The sequence below is a fragment of the Emiliania huxleyi genome (genome assembly GCF_000372725.1).
Source record: "Emiliania huxleyi CCMP1516 unplaced genomic scaffold EMIHUscaffold_43, whole genome shotgun sequence".
Lineage (NCBI taxonomy): Eukaryota > Haptophyta > Isochrysidales > Noelaerhabdaceae > Emiliania > Emiliania huxleyi.
The window spans coordinates 292,016-306,767 of NW_005198751.1; the positions used below are offsets into that span (position 1 = coordinate 292,016).

At 65.9% G+C, this 14,752-nt stretch overlaps 3 protein-coding genes across 3 annotated transcripts; 1 reads left to right on the top strand and 2 right to left on the bottom strand.

Moving 5' to 3' along the window:
- Positions 1-2,267: 2,267 nt before the first annotated feature.
- On the bottom strand, positions 2,268-4,705 carry EMIHUDRAFT_436469 (hypothetical protein). Its single transcript, XM_005769158.1, has 3 exons — positions 3,902-4,705; positions 3,641-3,825; positions 2,268-3,542 (listed from the first exon to the last, which is right to left on the bottom strand). The coding sequence occupies exons 1-3, from the start codon at positions 4,674-4,676 to the stop codon at positions 3,063-3,065; spliced, it is 1,440 nt and encodes a 479-aa protein (XP_005769215.1). The 5' UTR covers positions 4,677-4,705; the 3' UTR covers positions 2,268-3,062.
- A 2,137-nt stretch (positions 4,706-6,842) lies between these two features.
- On the top strand, positions 6,843-8,048 carry EMIHUDRAFT_66072 (hypothetical protein; the record flags this gene model as incomplete). Its single annotated transcript, XM_005769159.1, has 1 exon — positions 6,843-8,048. One exon carries the CDS (start codon positions 6,843-6,845, stop codon positions 8,046-8,048), a length of 1,206 nt encoding a protein of 401 aa, XP_005769216.1.
- A 2,767-nt stretch (positions 8,049-10,815) lies between these two features.
- EMIHUDRAFT_464260 (hypothetical protein) lies at positions 10,816-13,856 on the bottom strand (the record flags this gene model as incomplete). The annotated part of the gene is made up of 4 exons (XM_005769160.1): positions 10,816-11,365; positions 12,085-12,344; positions 12,425-12,778; positions 12,918-13,856. 4 exons carry the CDS (start codon positions 13,854-13,856, stop codon positions 10,816-10,818), a joined length of 2,103 nt encoding a protein of 700 aa, XP_005769217.1.
- Positions 13,857-14,752: the final 896 nt, after the last annotated feature.

Below are 14,752 nucleotides of genomic sequence, written 5' to 3' on the forward strand. Positions count from 1 at the left end.
CGCATGCGTCGTACTGAGCGCGTCGAGACCGCGTCCTGATGTGATCTGCACGGGTAAATCACGTCGGCGTCAAAGGAGCGACGTGCGACCTGTCAGAGCTTGATCTCCGCTCTCAGCGGGGTCGCAGCTGCCTCTGCGCGTCCTGTGGATGTACCTTTGTCGCGCGCCGGAGACGACTCGACGCCGCTGAGATCGGAGATCAAGCTCTGACAGGTCGCACGTCGCTCCTTTGACGCCGACGTGATTTACCCGTGCAGATCACATCAGGACACGGTCTCGACGCGCTCAGTACGACGCCTGCGACCCGTCTCGGGTCAGGTGGCACGACGCTCATCGCGCCCGCCAGCGCTGCCGTGCAGGTTGCCACGACGAGGTCGAGCACGCTTCTATACGCTCGCCGAGCCTTCCTTTCCATCCCATTAGGCAGCCCGGGAACGGTGGCGATCAGAGGCAAAGCCTACGAGGGGTGGTGGAACCACATGTCACGGCTACTGCCGGCTCGACCCCACGATAGCCTCCGAAGGCTGACTTTGCGGCACCATCATCGGACGATGTCGACGAGTTGGGTCGCTCTCGCGGTAGCCAGATGACCTCTCATACTAGGATCATCGGCCATGGCCGCAGGGAGCGCGGGGGAGGGCGCTGGATGCAACACGGAGCTCCGTTGGAGACGTTTTCAAGATTAGCGTGTCAGAGTGAGTGAAATGGCACTAGCCTCTCTTTTTTTAACTTTTTTCACAGCGTTCACACGAGGCATCGCGACCGTTTCTTGCGGCCATCTTTGATCCAAATCAAGGCTAACCAGCCTAGAGACGACCCCTAGACACTCACCTACCTTGCTGACAGCCCACGCAGCGTCCGTCTGAAGCACCTCAAGTACGCCGGTGAGGGACGCCCGAAACGGGGTCACTCCGCATGTGGGCCGCCTTTGCGGTCGTCTGACGCGCCCTCCGGCCGCCGCACACTCGCCACTCACCCCGTCTCTCCTCTAGATGATGCGGCGGCGCGCACGGGGCACTGCGGCTGCCGGCGCCGCGGCGGCCGGCGCCGCCGCCGCCGGCGCAGGCGCAGGCTCAAGTCGCCGGTACGGCGATGGTCGATCGCCTCGTCGCGGCGGGATGCGCTGCTGCGCCCGATGCGACGGCTCCTCTTCGAGCAGGTGCTTGGCAAAGCCGGTGAGGGTCGCCAGCTTTTGTCCCGACCGGGCTGCAGATCGCGTAGCCAACCTGGCTCGGGTCCGGGAAGCACTGTGTGCAGTGGTAGGACCGCATGTACCCGCACTGATGCTTCTTGCTTGAACACGAGCACACTAAACACGAGCACAGGCGCCGTGCCGCCTAGGGCTGTCCGCCTCAAACGTCGCACGGCGCATCGAATTCGCGCAGACCAATGTAGTCGATGCTGGGCGTGCGCATTGGTATTGAGAGGCTGAGGTCGGCGGCGTCGCGCAGTAAGCGCAGTAACGCATGCAGCCGATTTGGATACCGGCGCTTGCGTGGGAGCGCAGACAGCATCGGCCGCGGTGTGCCAGCGAATGTGGTGGTCCTCTTGTCCACTGCGTCCGAGCCGAACCAGCTGTCCACACGAGAAGCGGCGGCGCGCGGGAGAGCCACGACGAGGTCGACCGTCTCGACCAGTCAGCCTCCGGCACAGCATTGGGTGCCTGCATGTCGACGGGACTGCGGCGCTTGAGTGTCATCGCGTAGCGGTGCGGAGGCAGGCCGTGTGCGCCTCTTCGTACGAGGAAGGAGAAAACAAATAGGGGTGCAAGTGCCCCAAGTGCTCCAAAGCCGTTTGAACCCCGCCCAGGCTGCTCAGGGCCCGGGCTCCTAGCCGGATAGGGGGTCTGTCCACACTGGCTGGCCCCTCCCAGATACTCGAGTAGGTAGGTTGGTCTTGTTTCGCCCAAAAGGGCCCTGCAAAAAAGAAAGAAAGAAAACAGACAACCCAAGGGAGGGATGGGAGGACGGTACGCCGCAATAGGTAGGCGCACTCGATTCATCTTTTTTTCGCTTCGCTGCGCGGCCTTGGGATAGGTAGGTAGGCTAGGAGCCGGAACCCAGAGCCTTCCCATCGGCCTGACAGGGCCGAGTCCGCGGGCTATCACGGTGCACGGGCCGGCCGCGAGAGCACGTACTGTGCGCGCGCGGGGCGAGTGACTTCAGAAGTCACTCCTAGTCGCAGGCTGGACGCAAATGACCTCAGCCTTGCTTTCGCTCGCCCTCTTGTCTGCTCCGCGCGTTCTTCAAGGGCCGTTTGGGCCCTTTGCGGGTGACGACTTTGACTGCGAGGAGAAGGATATCTATCGCGACGAACCGTGGGCGGCCGGTGCCTGCATGATCGGATGCCGACGAGACGGATGCCGCAAAGCCAAAGTGTTGTGTCGTCGTTTGCCCGTGTGCGCCATCGTCAACATCAATGTCGAGGGCACTGTCGCCACACTCAAGCGCGAGAGCGCTCTCTCCGCCCGCACATCCAGAGGCAAGCGCATCAGCTTCTCCCAAAACCTCGCGCAGCGAGCTCCTGGGAGTGACAGAGCGTGCATCGAGCGCGACGTGTGGACGAAGCGTCCGAGCGAAGCGTGCATGCTGGACTGCCCCAACCTGAACTGCACGCGAGCCACCGCGCTCTGCTTCTCGACCAGCGGCTGCACTTCCATCGACATTTCGTTTGGCGTCTCCGGCCGCGGTGCAGTGGCGCGCTTGCGCTTCCAGGAGCCCGAATTATCGGTTTGACACCTGCTGCCGCTATTGCAGTCGTCAAACGTGGCCGCGGGCGTGCTGCGTGTCTCCGCGCTTGCGCGAGTGTTGTACTCACATGCGTTAGTCATAGTCAAAGACTTTGATTGGTTTACGGACAACGCATACGGTTACGGAAACAGTACAACTGCACGAAGAGTCCAACTCCCCATATCTCCAAGTGCGAAGTGGTGGAAGAGAGCGAACAACAAACAACAAACGGGCCGCGGGCGTGTTGCCCAGAGGCTGCCGATGAACGGCTCGCGACCAGTTGACCGTACGCGCGCCAACTTCCGGGAGCACCGACCTCCCCAAAGCTCCACGCTACAGGGACAGCGCCGCCTGCCTGAGCGAGCAGTACAGCGAGAGGAAAATGCCGATGGCGGGCGCCCAGTAGAGCCCGCGGCTGCCGACGCCCACAAAGAAGCCGGCCGGGCCGTCCTCTGCGAGGATCGCCTTTGCCACGCCGAGCGGGCCCTCCTCGTCTGCACTGTGCGCGACCGCCCTCGCGCGGCCGCCCTTGCTCGCGCCGCCCCCGCCGCCTCCCTCCCCGCCCCTCGTCATGATGCGCGTCGTCACCACGTCCGCCGGCGTCGTGATGACGGCGCCGATCAGGCCGCCGATGGCGCCAAAGGCAGCCTCGGCGGGCAGCCCGTTGAAGGATCCGAAGGAGGGGCTCGCGACGAGGTACGCCTTGAGCAGCTCGAAGACGGCGATCTGCACAGCGCCCATCGGCACGTCGCGCAGCAGCGACGACGACCACGCCGTCAGCGTGCGAGAGCGGCCCTCGCCCGAGAGCAAGACCTGTCCGAGGGGGAGGAGAGAGGGAGAGAGGGAGAGAGAGAGCAGAGGCGTGGCCGAGCTGTGGCCGAGACGGCTGCGGCCAGCCGGAGGGCGGGCACCTGCCCCAGCGCGTCTCCCGTCGACGAGGCAAGGCCCGACTGGAGGCGCGCCTTGGTCGCCTCGGCGGGCGCGCGGATCAGCGAGCCGACGAACTCGCCCGCGGCGCCGGCGAGCAGGTAGGCGAGCAGGGGCGTCGCCGCGAGCCCTCCCTGCAGCAGCAGCCCCTTGGCTAGCTCGTAGATGCCTACTCGCACCGTGGCGGCGGGCGTGAGGCGGCCTCCCGCCCTCCCTCGTGCGAGAGGCGGCGGAGCTGCGGAGGCCGAGGTAGAGGGCCGAGGAGGGGGCCTCCTTGACGATGTTGGGAAGCAGGCCGACGTACAGCTCGCCGATCGACAACGGCTCCGGCTCAGCTGCCACGGCGGCGGCGGCGGCACGCGCAGGCGCGGCCGCCGAGCGCGCGGCGTCTCCGTCTGCGCCGGCGGCGCCGGCGATCTGGCGCGTCTTGAGCGTGTCGATGGGGTGCATCACGAGGGTGCTGCCCAGCGAGGCGAGCGCCGCCGCGCCGTACACCACCCACGGCGGCTGCGCATCGAGCTGCTGCAGCAGCTTCTCCTGCTCGCGCAGCTGGCGAGAGAGCACGACCGCCGCCTTCGCCCGCTCGGCGCGCTCCCTGGCGCGCTGGAGCTCGGCGTACGTGCTCGTCGAGTTGTAGTCCGCCACGTCGTCCTCGAGCCGCTTGATCAGATCGCCGAGCGTGCCGGAGCTGGCGTCGGCGAGGGCCGTCTCCAGCTCCTCGGACACCACCTGCAGCCGCTCCACCGACAGCGTGCCGATCCGCTGCAGAGCCTTGTCCGCGGGCAGGGCAAGCCACTCCTCGACGTTGATTCGAAGGACGTCCGGCACAGACGTCACCGCGGCTCCGGCAGGGCCAAACGCCGCCGACGCTGGCCGAGGCGCAGCGGCGCTCGCGGCGGCGGCGGCGGCGCCGAGCGCGGGGAGCAGCTGACGGCGCGAGAGCACGACCGGTCGAGAGCGTGGCTCCGTGGGAGGAGCCAGGGCCAGCAGCAGCGCACAGGCGGTGGCGAGGATGGACATATACGTAGGGCTTGCACGCCAACGACCTGGGTTTGGGGTTTTGCGAGTGGGGGCGGGGAGTGCGATGTTGTTGTTAAATCAAGACACAGAGCTCACACAAAATCACAGCGGGAGGAAAGCGGCGAGTGCAGCCCTCAACGTGTGCCAGTGATGGCGCTAGGGAGGAGGAGTGCACTCCTGAGGGCGGTACGTTATAGATCCTGTGGCATGAATGAGACTGTCCCGCTCGCCATGCGCCCGCGGCTGTGGTGTGGCGAGTGAGTGAACGCAGGAGAGAGGGGCGGAACGAGCCGCAGAGCTCTAACCCAACCTAACCCGAGACTAACCCGAGACTAACCCGGTGCTAACCCGCGCTGCTTGCAGCTTGGGGGCATACGTTAGAGAGAGATTTTTAGCAATACCAAACAACTCTAACACTCACACGTCATTTGGGGCCTGGAGGCCTGTTCACGCGCGCGCGAGACGTGCAGACAGGGTTGCCAGGTGAGAGCGAATGGCGCGGTTCACGCCTCGCACAACAGAGAGAGAGATGCGCTCTGCATGGTGGGACATAAAAGAAAGCGAGTACTTGGGCGAGTAGGCCGTGCGGTCGACGCTGCCGCGCGCGGCTTTGCGCGCGAGGCGGCGCAGCTTGAGAACGGCGGTGGGCGAGAGAAGCCGCCGCCGAACGTCTCGTGGAGCAGCAGGTTGAAGTTGTTGCGCTTGACAAAGATCGCGTCGTGGTAGAAACCGCGATGCGCCTTGACGTAGCCGTGGCCGTTCTTGTGGTCGAAGGGTTTTGGCCGGGTTGCCCGCGCGCCTTGCAGCCCATGTTTAGGCGGCGGGCCTTCTCTTCGTTGCCGAAGGCGTAGGAGTGGCCAACGGAGGCGGGCGTGCCGCCACTCGAGGCGTTGCCAACGCCCGCCGAGGAGGTCTTGAGGAGGGGCGTCCAGAGCTTGACTTCATTCACCTCATCGCATCCTCCCGGGCCAGCGTGGGGTTCCGCGAGGTCGACCTTGTACCCCTCGTTGTACTGCCGGGTGAGCTCTGGTTTCTCCTTGTCACCGTGCACGACCGGCGCGTTGGCCGGGGCGCGCATCGCGTCCGCCCAGGCGGCGAGGACGCCGTCGTGGGGCCGCCGGTGGTGGGCCTTGTTGTAAAGGTAGTCGCCGAAGAAATCGACTGGCATGCCCCGCTCGAGCGCGACCCGAAGGGTGGGAAGCGCCACGGAGAGCCAAAGGCCGAGCTTCCGCTGGAGCTCGTCCTGGAGGGCGTCGGAGGAGTCATACGTTAGGACGGGTTAGTGCCGGGTTAGTGCCGGGTTAGTGCCGGGTTAGCGTCGGGTTATGGTAACCCGTTCTGACCCGAGCTGACCCTTGCCTGGTTAGTGTGGCTTAACCCGGTGAAACCCACGCTAACCCTGCGCTTACCGACAGACTCACTACCCGGTACAATGTAGGGGGTCAGGGAGCGAGGGACCGTTGAAGACTGAGGGCCCAACAGGAGAATCGTGCTTTTTGGGTTGGGTTGGGTTGTCGGCACGGGTTGGGTCGGTGAGTTGGCTTGTCCACCCAACCGACCGCGTGAGATAGCGCGCTGAACTTTCTCGCCGAGGCTCGCCGTGGCCCCACACGGCGGCCTCTGCTCGCGTTTTCGAGCCAGGACCTTCGTCCGGGCCGCAGCACGGCTCTTCCTGTGCGTGCCGGAACAGAGCTCCATGCAAGCCGTCCAACGTGATAGGAACGAGTGTATCGCTTCGACGGATCGACCGTGCTTATTATCAAGACCGATGTGACGTACACAGTGACACAACAGACGACACACATTCTCACACCCGCCGGGCCGCAAAACGCTCTCGACGAGAGCCACAAGAAGCCGTCCGCACAGCAAGCCGCTCGTCGCGTCGTCGGACAGGCGTGCTCGTTCGATGTCGGCGAGCGCATGGCGCACGCTTTGGACGGTGGCGAAGCCAAAAACACCGGCGTGGCCGTCCGCTGGCGTGAGCGGCGGCGGTCGAGACCTCACCCTTCGCGCCGACGACCCAACCTCACTCGAACAACCCAAGCACGGCCCCGCACGGACAACCCAACTCCGCCAACCCACAACCCAACACCTGAGAGCGGCGCGCGGAGAGTGCCTCGCAGCCCGGGCGCTCGCCTCGCAACAACGTAAATGCGTGCATCACACATGCCTAGTGCACTCCCCACGCTCCTCCTGCTCTGCCCCGCCGGCGCCTTTGTCACGCTCCCACCGCTTCGAGCCGCTCACGTGGCGCCGAGACCGGCCGCAGTCCACGCCAAGGCCGGCGGAGGCCTCCGCCTGCTCGAGTGGATCCCGTCCCAGAAGCTGCTCGTTGGCACTGCAAAGTTCACTTGGACGACGCTGTGGAAGACGATGATCAGCGAGCTCGCGCCGCAGTCGCCAGACGGCGAGTACGTTCGACCTGCGCCACAGCGCGGCTCCGGTGCGCGCTGGCCAGCAAACAAACCAATGGTCGCCGGCCGCTATCACGTCTACGTTGGCAACCCGTGCCCGTGGTGCCACCGCGTATCCATCACCCTGGCTCTGCGCGGCCTGGATGGTGCCGTCGGTCTGACGCGCCTCGCCAACGACCCTGAGCGCGCGAGCCGCGGCGGCTGGTGCTTTGATGACTCCGCGCCGGATCCCCTCGTCGGCGCGGCCGACCTGAAGGCCGTGTACGACGCAGTCACGCCAGGAGGCGCCTACGAAGGCCGCTGCACCGCGCCGCTGCTCGTCGACCTTCAGGACGGCGAGATCATCTCCAACGAATCGGCCGACATCATCCGCATGCTCAACGAGTTCGACGAGCCGGCGGGGAGCAGCGCCGCCACCGTCGATTTGTACCCCGCGGAGCTCGCCGCGGCGATCGACGAGACCAACGCATGGACGTATGAGCTCGTCAACAACGGCGTCTACCGCTGCGGCTTCGCCACCCAGCAAGCGGCGTACGAGGCGGCAGAGCGGGACGTGCACGCTGGGCTGCGGCGGTGCGAGGAGGCTCTGGCCGGCTCGCGCTTCCTGTGCGGGTCGCGCGTGAGCGAGGCGGACGTGCGGCTGCTGCCGACCGTCGTGCGCTTCGACGGCGTCTACGCGCCCTTCTTCCGCTGCGGCCGCTTCCAGGTGCGCTCCGACTACCCGCGGCTGCAGCGCTGGTGCGGCGAGATGCTGCGCCTCACGGGGCCAGGCCTCTTCGACCTCGACGACGCGAGGCGCGGCTACTACACTGACCTCTTCCCGCTCAACCCGGGAGGGATCGTGCCGGCGGGGCCGTCGCCCGCAGACTTGGGCTGGCCAAGCGGCGGGGAGGCGGTGGCGGAGCGCGACGAGAGCGCCTTTGCGAGGAAGCGCGTCGCCGTCGAGGCCGCAGAGTGAGGAGACGACGGTTGCCCGGTGGGTCCTGTACGCTCACCTGTACGAAAGAGAAGAAACAAAATAATTGCGGTCCATTGGACGGTAGTCTCGCAAGAGGGTGGGGACCTGTAGCTGTTAATAAATAAAAGTTAAAACGGGACACCTCTACTGTGAGATGGGTAAAAAGGAACAGATCCCCGCCCTTGCGATCTTTGTGCAGGGTTCTTTGTGGGTGTGGTCGGCGACTAGCCGGGGTCGTCCTCCCGATGGGGGACTAGCACTATCCACTAATGTGGCAGGAGATTGTGTGGAGAATGACCTCCAGACTGACCCGGAGAATCACCTCCACCCAGCCCCACCGGCTCAGCTGCTCAGCACCCCTATTATCACACTCTCTCCCCCCCCCACAGTGACGAATAGTCTACCTATATCCCTATATTCCCACACCGGTCTCAGACCTACATTCTATATTCCAGAATGGCATTCTCTTCGAAATAGAATGGGCGCCGCAGCGGCCCGTAGCGGCGCCCCCTGCGTGCCCACGGCCACCCCGGGGCCATGGGACATCCCCCCGGCCATCGGGGATGCTTGGTTCATCCATTACCCCATTTACACGGGCTGTGTTGCGGCGCGCCTCGAGACGCGCAGCGCAGCGCAACGCGCAGACCACAAAACAGGTCAGAAGACGGCCGTGGCGACACCCGCTCTCTGAGCGACAGCCCCGCAAAGGGCACTCGCTCGCAGGCGAGGACTACGGGCAGCACAGGCAGCAGCAGAGCTGGCGGTCCGTCTCCCCGCCCGCTGTAGCAAGTCGGCCCCAGCGTCACGGCCGGGACGGGCCAGGAGCCGCCCGGCTCGACGAGATCGACGAAGAGGACGAAGACGAGGACGAAGACGAGGAGAGGACTACTCGAACTTGGACGAGGACTCAGGCGAGGCGCAGGACTCGGAGACCGGGCAGGGAAGCGAGGACCATGACTAGGTGACACGAGGAGTAGATGTGACACAGGTAGACCGCATTCGCGCTGTCTGCTCACTTCTGCCGCCCGACCCGTTCGCCCGCCCACCACTTGCGAGCACAAATCTCACACTTCCACTGCCCTCGCCACAGGCGGCGACGGATGGACATCCAAGGCTCGAACGGCGGCAGCGGCTCAACGGCCGCCGGCGGCCGTCGTGCGTTTGCTTTCGCCATACACGGCCCCCGGCGTCTGCTCTGGTTTGCCGGGGCGGGGGGGAGGACTCTCATTTGCGGGCTGTTGGGCTTCTCTGTGTTGAACTGGCGCTTGTCGCGAACCCCACCAGTCTGGCCGAGCGGCACGCTGCCGCTGGGGGCGTGAGGAGGCCGTGGGGGACGGCGGCGGACCCCATTCTTCGATATAGAATGGGCCCTCACCGCGGCCCGTCTGCTGCTGAAAATGTGGCGTGTTGGGGGCTCTCCTGTGTGACTCCTCTGGCTCGCCGCGTTAAAGTGGCGCCTGTGTGTGACCAGCCTCAACCCCGGCAAGCGCCCCCCGGCCGCTGGGGCTGCGAGGCGGCCGGGTGAGCGCGCGCGAGACGCCATTCTACATTATAGGATGCCATTCTATAATATAGAACGGCCAGGTAGGGCTGAGACCGACACCCTGTGCAGTGGCACGTCTCGCCACCTAGATCCCTAATATTGGCACCTTGGGCGCCGAACAGGCGCCCAAGTATTGCCACGTAATAGCTCCCTCAACTCTCGAGGCGTCGTCATGTGACACCTTGAGCAGTCACCCCGCTGAGGCTGAGCCCCAGCATTCCCGGTGTTGTACGACACCATTCCCTTAAACCACTCGGATACGAGTTCCTTATACCAATCCTACAGCCGTCTGAGACGGCACCCGGATCGAGGGTGGCTTTACAGCCTCACCCGCGATCAGCAATACGTACCGCAGAGCCGTGCACGCAGCTCCCCACTCACACTTGCTGGGCACCAACCTTTGGGTCCAGATGACGATCCCTCTACAAACGAGGGAAGAGGGACGCCTCGCGATACTACAGAGGGCCTCGACCAGGACACTTGCTGGTCAGACCGCTCCAATCACTACCACACCGCGTTGGGGCTAGGCAGCCGCGTAAGCGAGCCCAAGCAAGGGCGGCATCGATGTACTCAAGGGGTCATCGTCGCCTGACTCCGTTGGGGAGGGGGCTACGCCAGCTGGAATGCCTTCTGCCGGGCTGCCGGCGAGCTCTCCTCCGAAGGAAGTCTCACCAAACCCGGAAGGGATTGGCTTGACCGTGGCAGCGATCAGGCCAGCTGCAGTGAATTCGCAGCAGGACGCGAGCATCACGCAACAACGATACCAATCAACAGAACTTGGACGAACATCGGACGAGGCTTTGGGCGTGCAGGAACCTGCCCAGAACCTCGATGCATCACCTTCACCATCGCCTCTGCTGGCCGCCGCAGGGCAGCCACCAGCACCAGTGCCGCTGCCGCAGTCAGGCGCGCCCGGTACTACACACGCCTCCCCCTCGCCGGGGGATGGAGCCTGCAGGGGAGGGAGCACGAAGGCAGGTTTTTCGCGTGTCGAGCCGCCAGCTGGGCCGGCAGCAGACGCCTCGCTCGTCTCTCCGATTACGGATGATGTCGCGGCCGGGACCGCTACCGCCGCCGCTGTTGTGCCAGTTTCAGCTATCGACTTCCTCAACTCCTGTTTGTCGTTCACCTGGACCTTTTTGGACATGATCTCGGGCAGCCGGGAGCATTTGCAAAGCATCATCGATGAGGTGGCAAGGATGCCATTGCACTCCGACGGCTGCTTCAACTTGAAGCTTCAACGACGTCTCGACTGGGTCGAGATCTCCTCAGGCGTGAGGGCCCGCCGCCACGCGCAGAAAGCGCGTTTTTGTCGAGCCGGGGTCCGGATTGGGCGCGGCCGCTGGTGTGGCCCTTGCCGTGCTGCTGCCGCCCGTGCTTCCTGCCCGGGTCGGGGACAGTGAAGGTGCAGCCGCGCACTCCGCCGCCGCTGGGCGGCGGCACGCGCGCGGCGGCGGCCGGGCCCGCAGACGCGGCGGGCTGGCCACCCGCGGTGGCACCCTGCGGGTGCGATGCGGCTGCTGCGGCGTACGTCTTGGTGGACGCCGGCTCCGCGGCTGGCGGCGCGGCGGCAGGGGCTGGCGGCGCCGCAGGGCTCGCGCTCGTAGGCGGCTCCGTGGCCTGCGCCTGCCGCTCATGGCGGACAGCGCGCTCGAGCTGGGAGTGCGGGTGCAGCTGGACGATGACGTCGCCGCTCTGCGTCGCCGTGAAGGAGACCGAGTTCGGCGCTTCGCCGTCGTTCTTCTTCTTGGCGTAGACGAGCGCGTAGTCACACCTGTCGTTGGTGCTCAGTGAATATGCTCTCTGTACAACGCTCCGGCGGCGCCGACGCGAGCAAATACGCGAGTGGGTTGAATGACTGAGAGCGCTGTTCCTGACTCGCGTGAATCAGGCTGTGCGCCGCACGCCAAATTCTTTTCCTTCAAGGGGGTGTAGGGATTCCCTAGAGAAAGCGGCCCGGCTGCGACCCGCCGGGCGTGCAACATGGATCCTCTTGCGATGCCAACCCCTGCGTCTAAGGAGGACCCGCAGGAGCGTTGCACGCGGCAAGTCCTCATCGGGTTTGCTCTCGGTTTGGTGCTGTTCGCAGGCTGGTTCGCGACCCGCCTGAGTGTCGATGCGGACGCCGTCTCCAGCGAGAGAGTCAGTTGACAGGTCCATCTTTGCTTCCATTCTATCATGGGTCGACGATCATGATTTTCTCCCTCCGTCGTATTTCCACGAGTGCGAGAATACAAAACAGAGTCTTGGTGAGCCGGTGGGCTTGAGGCTTCTCCGCGTGACGCCGTCCACACTGTATGCGTATGGCGGACGTTTACATGATGGTTGATAGTTGAATAGTGTCCTCACACACCTCCGCTCTCCGCCAACCGAAGTTCACGGGTGGTTCCGCGGCTCCGCGAGACGCCGTCCGAGCGCCATAGTCGAGAGACAGTCAGGGCCCTCCTTGCTTCAACGTGCGCTGTGCCGCCCTCTCCTCCCCTGACCCCTCACGAGTACTCGGTCGAGAAGAGGTCCGGCCAGTGGCCGCCCGGCCCTGCAGAGGCGGTGTCCTTGGCGAGGTGGAGCTCGAGCTGCTGCAGAGGCTCGCCCCGCCAGCCGCGCACCTTCGAGCGGGCCAGCCTCCACGAGCAGCCTCCGACGAGCAGCTTGCCGTGCGTCTCCCCCGCGAGCAGAGGCGCGTCCGGCTGCCCCGCCACGTGCACGCTCACCGAGCGAGCCGTCACCGCGACACGCAGCAGCCTGTCTGCATCCTGGCGACGCGACGCGGCGCAAGTGTCACGGGCGTGCGCGGGCGGCGTGGGGCCGGGACCGGGGGTAGGGCGCCGCGCACCTCGACCGTGGAGACGTCTGCAGAGAGCGGCATCAGCACCTCGAACGCGTCCGAGGTCTGGCCGCTCTGCCAGCCAGAGTCGGGCGTGTGTAGCAGCGAGCCGCGGGGCGCGTGCTCGGCGAGCCGCTCGCGCGCCTCGACGAGCGGGAGCAGGTCGCGGAAGGGCGCGCGCCAGTACCGCGCCGAAGGCCCCTCGTCCGCCTTCGCCACCGTGAGCTGCAGCAGAGAGTGGTCCGCCTCGCAGCCCTGTGCCGGAGGCAGCACCGCGGCGGAGCAGCCCGCGGGGAGGGCGCGGCCGCAGAGGGCGCCGCTCCACGGGGAGGGGATGCCGTCCACCTCGAGGTCGAGCGACGCCTAGACCCCACACACCCGCCCGCGTGTCTGCCGAGGGGCAGCGCTGCCGCCGCTGCCGCTGCCGCCGCTGCGCCTCTCTCGCGTCGAGTCTGAGAGAGGAGAGGTCGATGCCTCGCCGCGTGCGCGCGGTGAGGACGACCTCGGCCGCCGTCTCTCGCCACCAAAACAGCGGCCCGCCGCCCGACTCGGCGCCGTGCCCCTCGACCGGCGGAGGCGACTCGGTCTCGCACCTCAGCTGGCCGCACCCCGTCCTCCACACGTACCGCGCACGCTCGCCCTCCCAGTGGTCGCGCGCGGGGAGGGAGCGCACCGCTTTGCCGGACCGCGCGCCGCCTCTCGCCTCGCCCCCGCCGCCCCCGTTGCCGCCCCCTCTCTCGCCCAGCTTGAGCTTTCGCTGCACGAACCCGACTCCGCCGACTCCGCCGCCCGCCCGCGGCGGCGGCGGCGCGGGCTTCGGCTTCTCCGGCGGCGGCGGCGGCTTCTCGCGCTTGGAGGACATGCCCACCCCGGAGGCGAAGAGGCCGCCCCACTCCGCGCCCGCCTTTCCCTTTGCGAGCGTGACGACGACCTCGTCGTGCGGCTGCTGGTCGGCCCGCAGCTCAAACATCGCCGGCTCGGCCGGAGGCGCGCGCTCGAGCTCCCACGTGCAATCGCTGGGCTTGACCACGCCGTGGAGGCGGCCGCACATCGACGACGCCTCGCCGTGCACGCGAATATCCATCGCGTTCACCTCGAACGAGACGGCCACGGCAGAGGAAGGCGTCCCCGCGGGTATCGCGAGCCGAGCGACCAAGCAGTCGTCCGTCTGCGTCCACGTGCACGGTGCCAGGTGTGGCGTTGCGGCGACCGTGCCAACGCGTCCCGCCTTGATCGCGCGGGCGAGCCCGTTCGCCACTCGCTGCCGCTCGACGAGGCGGCTGACGCCCCACTCCTTGAGCCGCGCCAAGAAGAGGACGCGGTTGGCGCTCAGCATTGAGGCGAGCTCGGCAAGCCCGCCGTGCGACTCAAGGACGTCGTGCAGGTGCACGAGGTCCTCCTCTTTGAGGAACGAGCCGAGGGCGAGCGACTCGGAGGGCATATCGGGGCGCGCCGAGAGGCAGCCCACAACGCAGATGGGCCCGGAAGAATTTCAGCGGCATATATGTGGAGTCCTGCCGCCGCCCCTGTTAGTGCCCGAGAGCGAGGGGTCCGGGGGGGAGCACAAACATAGGACGCCCAGCCTTGCCCTCGTGCCGCCGAGTGCATATCCTATGCGAGAGAGATCCCCTGTGCCCTGTGCCCAGCCCTCTCCGCGCGGCGATGCGCCCTCCCCCCTCGCTTTTGCAAAATCCTGCAAAGGTGGGGACGTGTCTGTCCTCGACCCAGCCCTAGCTTGGGATGTCCGTTGTATTTATTTATTTATGCCGCCGCCCCTGCGCGAGGGGAGCTCGATAGACTCGAGGGGCCAGGATACGCCGCGAGGAGGACGGAGTTGCGCCGAAAGGCAAAAGAAACCGCGAGAAAAAGGGACCGGCAGGCGGCGGCGTCACAGGACGAGGCAGAAGAGAACGACGCGACAGAGGAGGAAATGACAAGGGAGAGAACGACGAGAGTGGGACGACCGCGAGGTGGCATGAAGGTTGCAGCGAGAAGCGGCGAGAGACTGCGAAGAGAGATAGGAAGAGGCAGACTCCCTAGGGTGGGCGACGGCTAGCGCACCACACACCTCTCCTTAAAATCCCTGTGTGGTGGCGGCGTGCCGTCCTCCCATCCCTCCCTTGGGTTGTCTGTTTTCTTTCTTTCTTTTTGCCGCCGCCCCTGCCACCCCTGTGTCAGTGTGCCCGTGGTAGTGAGAGACTGCCGGTGAGAAGCTGGAGGCAGGTCGCTAGACTGAGATGAGACCGCCAGTGGAGTTGGGGATACCCATCACTGAGCCGACAATCAATGCTACGGGTAGCCCCAGGGTGGCGCCCACCCCCATACCTTCGGGCACTC

Bases quoted from the DNA above. Each gene is read 5' to 3' on its own strand.
- EMIHUDRAFT_436469 (XM_005769158.1), bottom strand. From the start codon at position 4,676: ATGTCCATCCTCGCCACCGCCTGTGCGCTGCTGCTGGCCCTGGCTCCT. The intron at 3,826-3,901 runs GCCTCCGCAGCT...CGGTGCGAGTAG, and splicing joins CTCCTCGGCCCTCTACCTCG to GCATCTACGAGCTAGCCAAG. The intron at 3,543-3,640 runs GTGCCCGCCCTC...CCCCTCGGACAG, and splicing joins CGGGAGACGCGCTGGGGCAG to GTCTTGCTCTCGGGCGAGGG.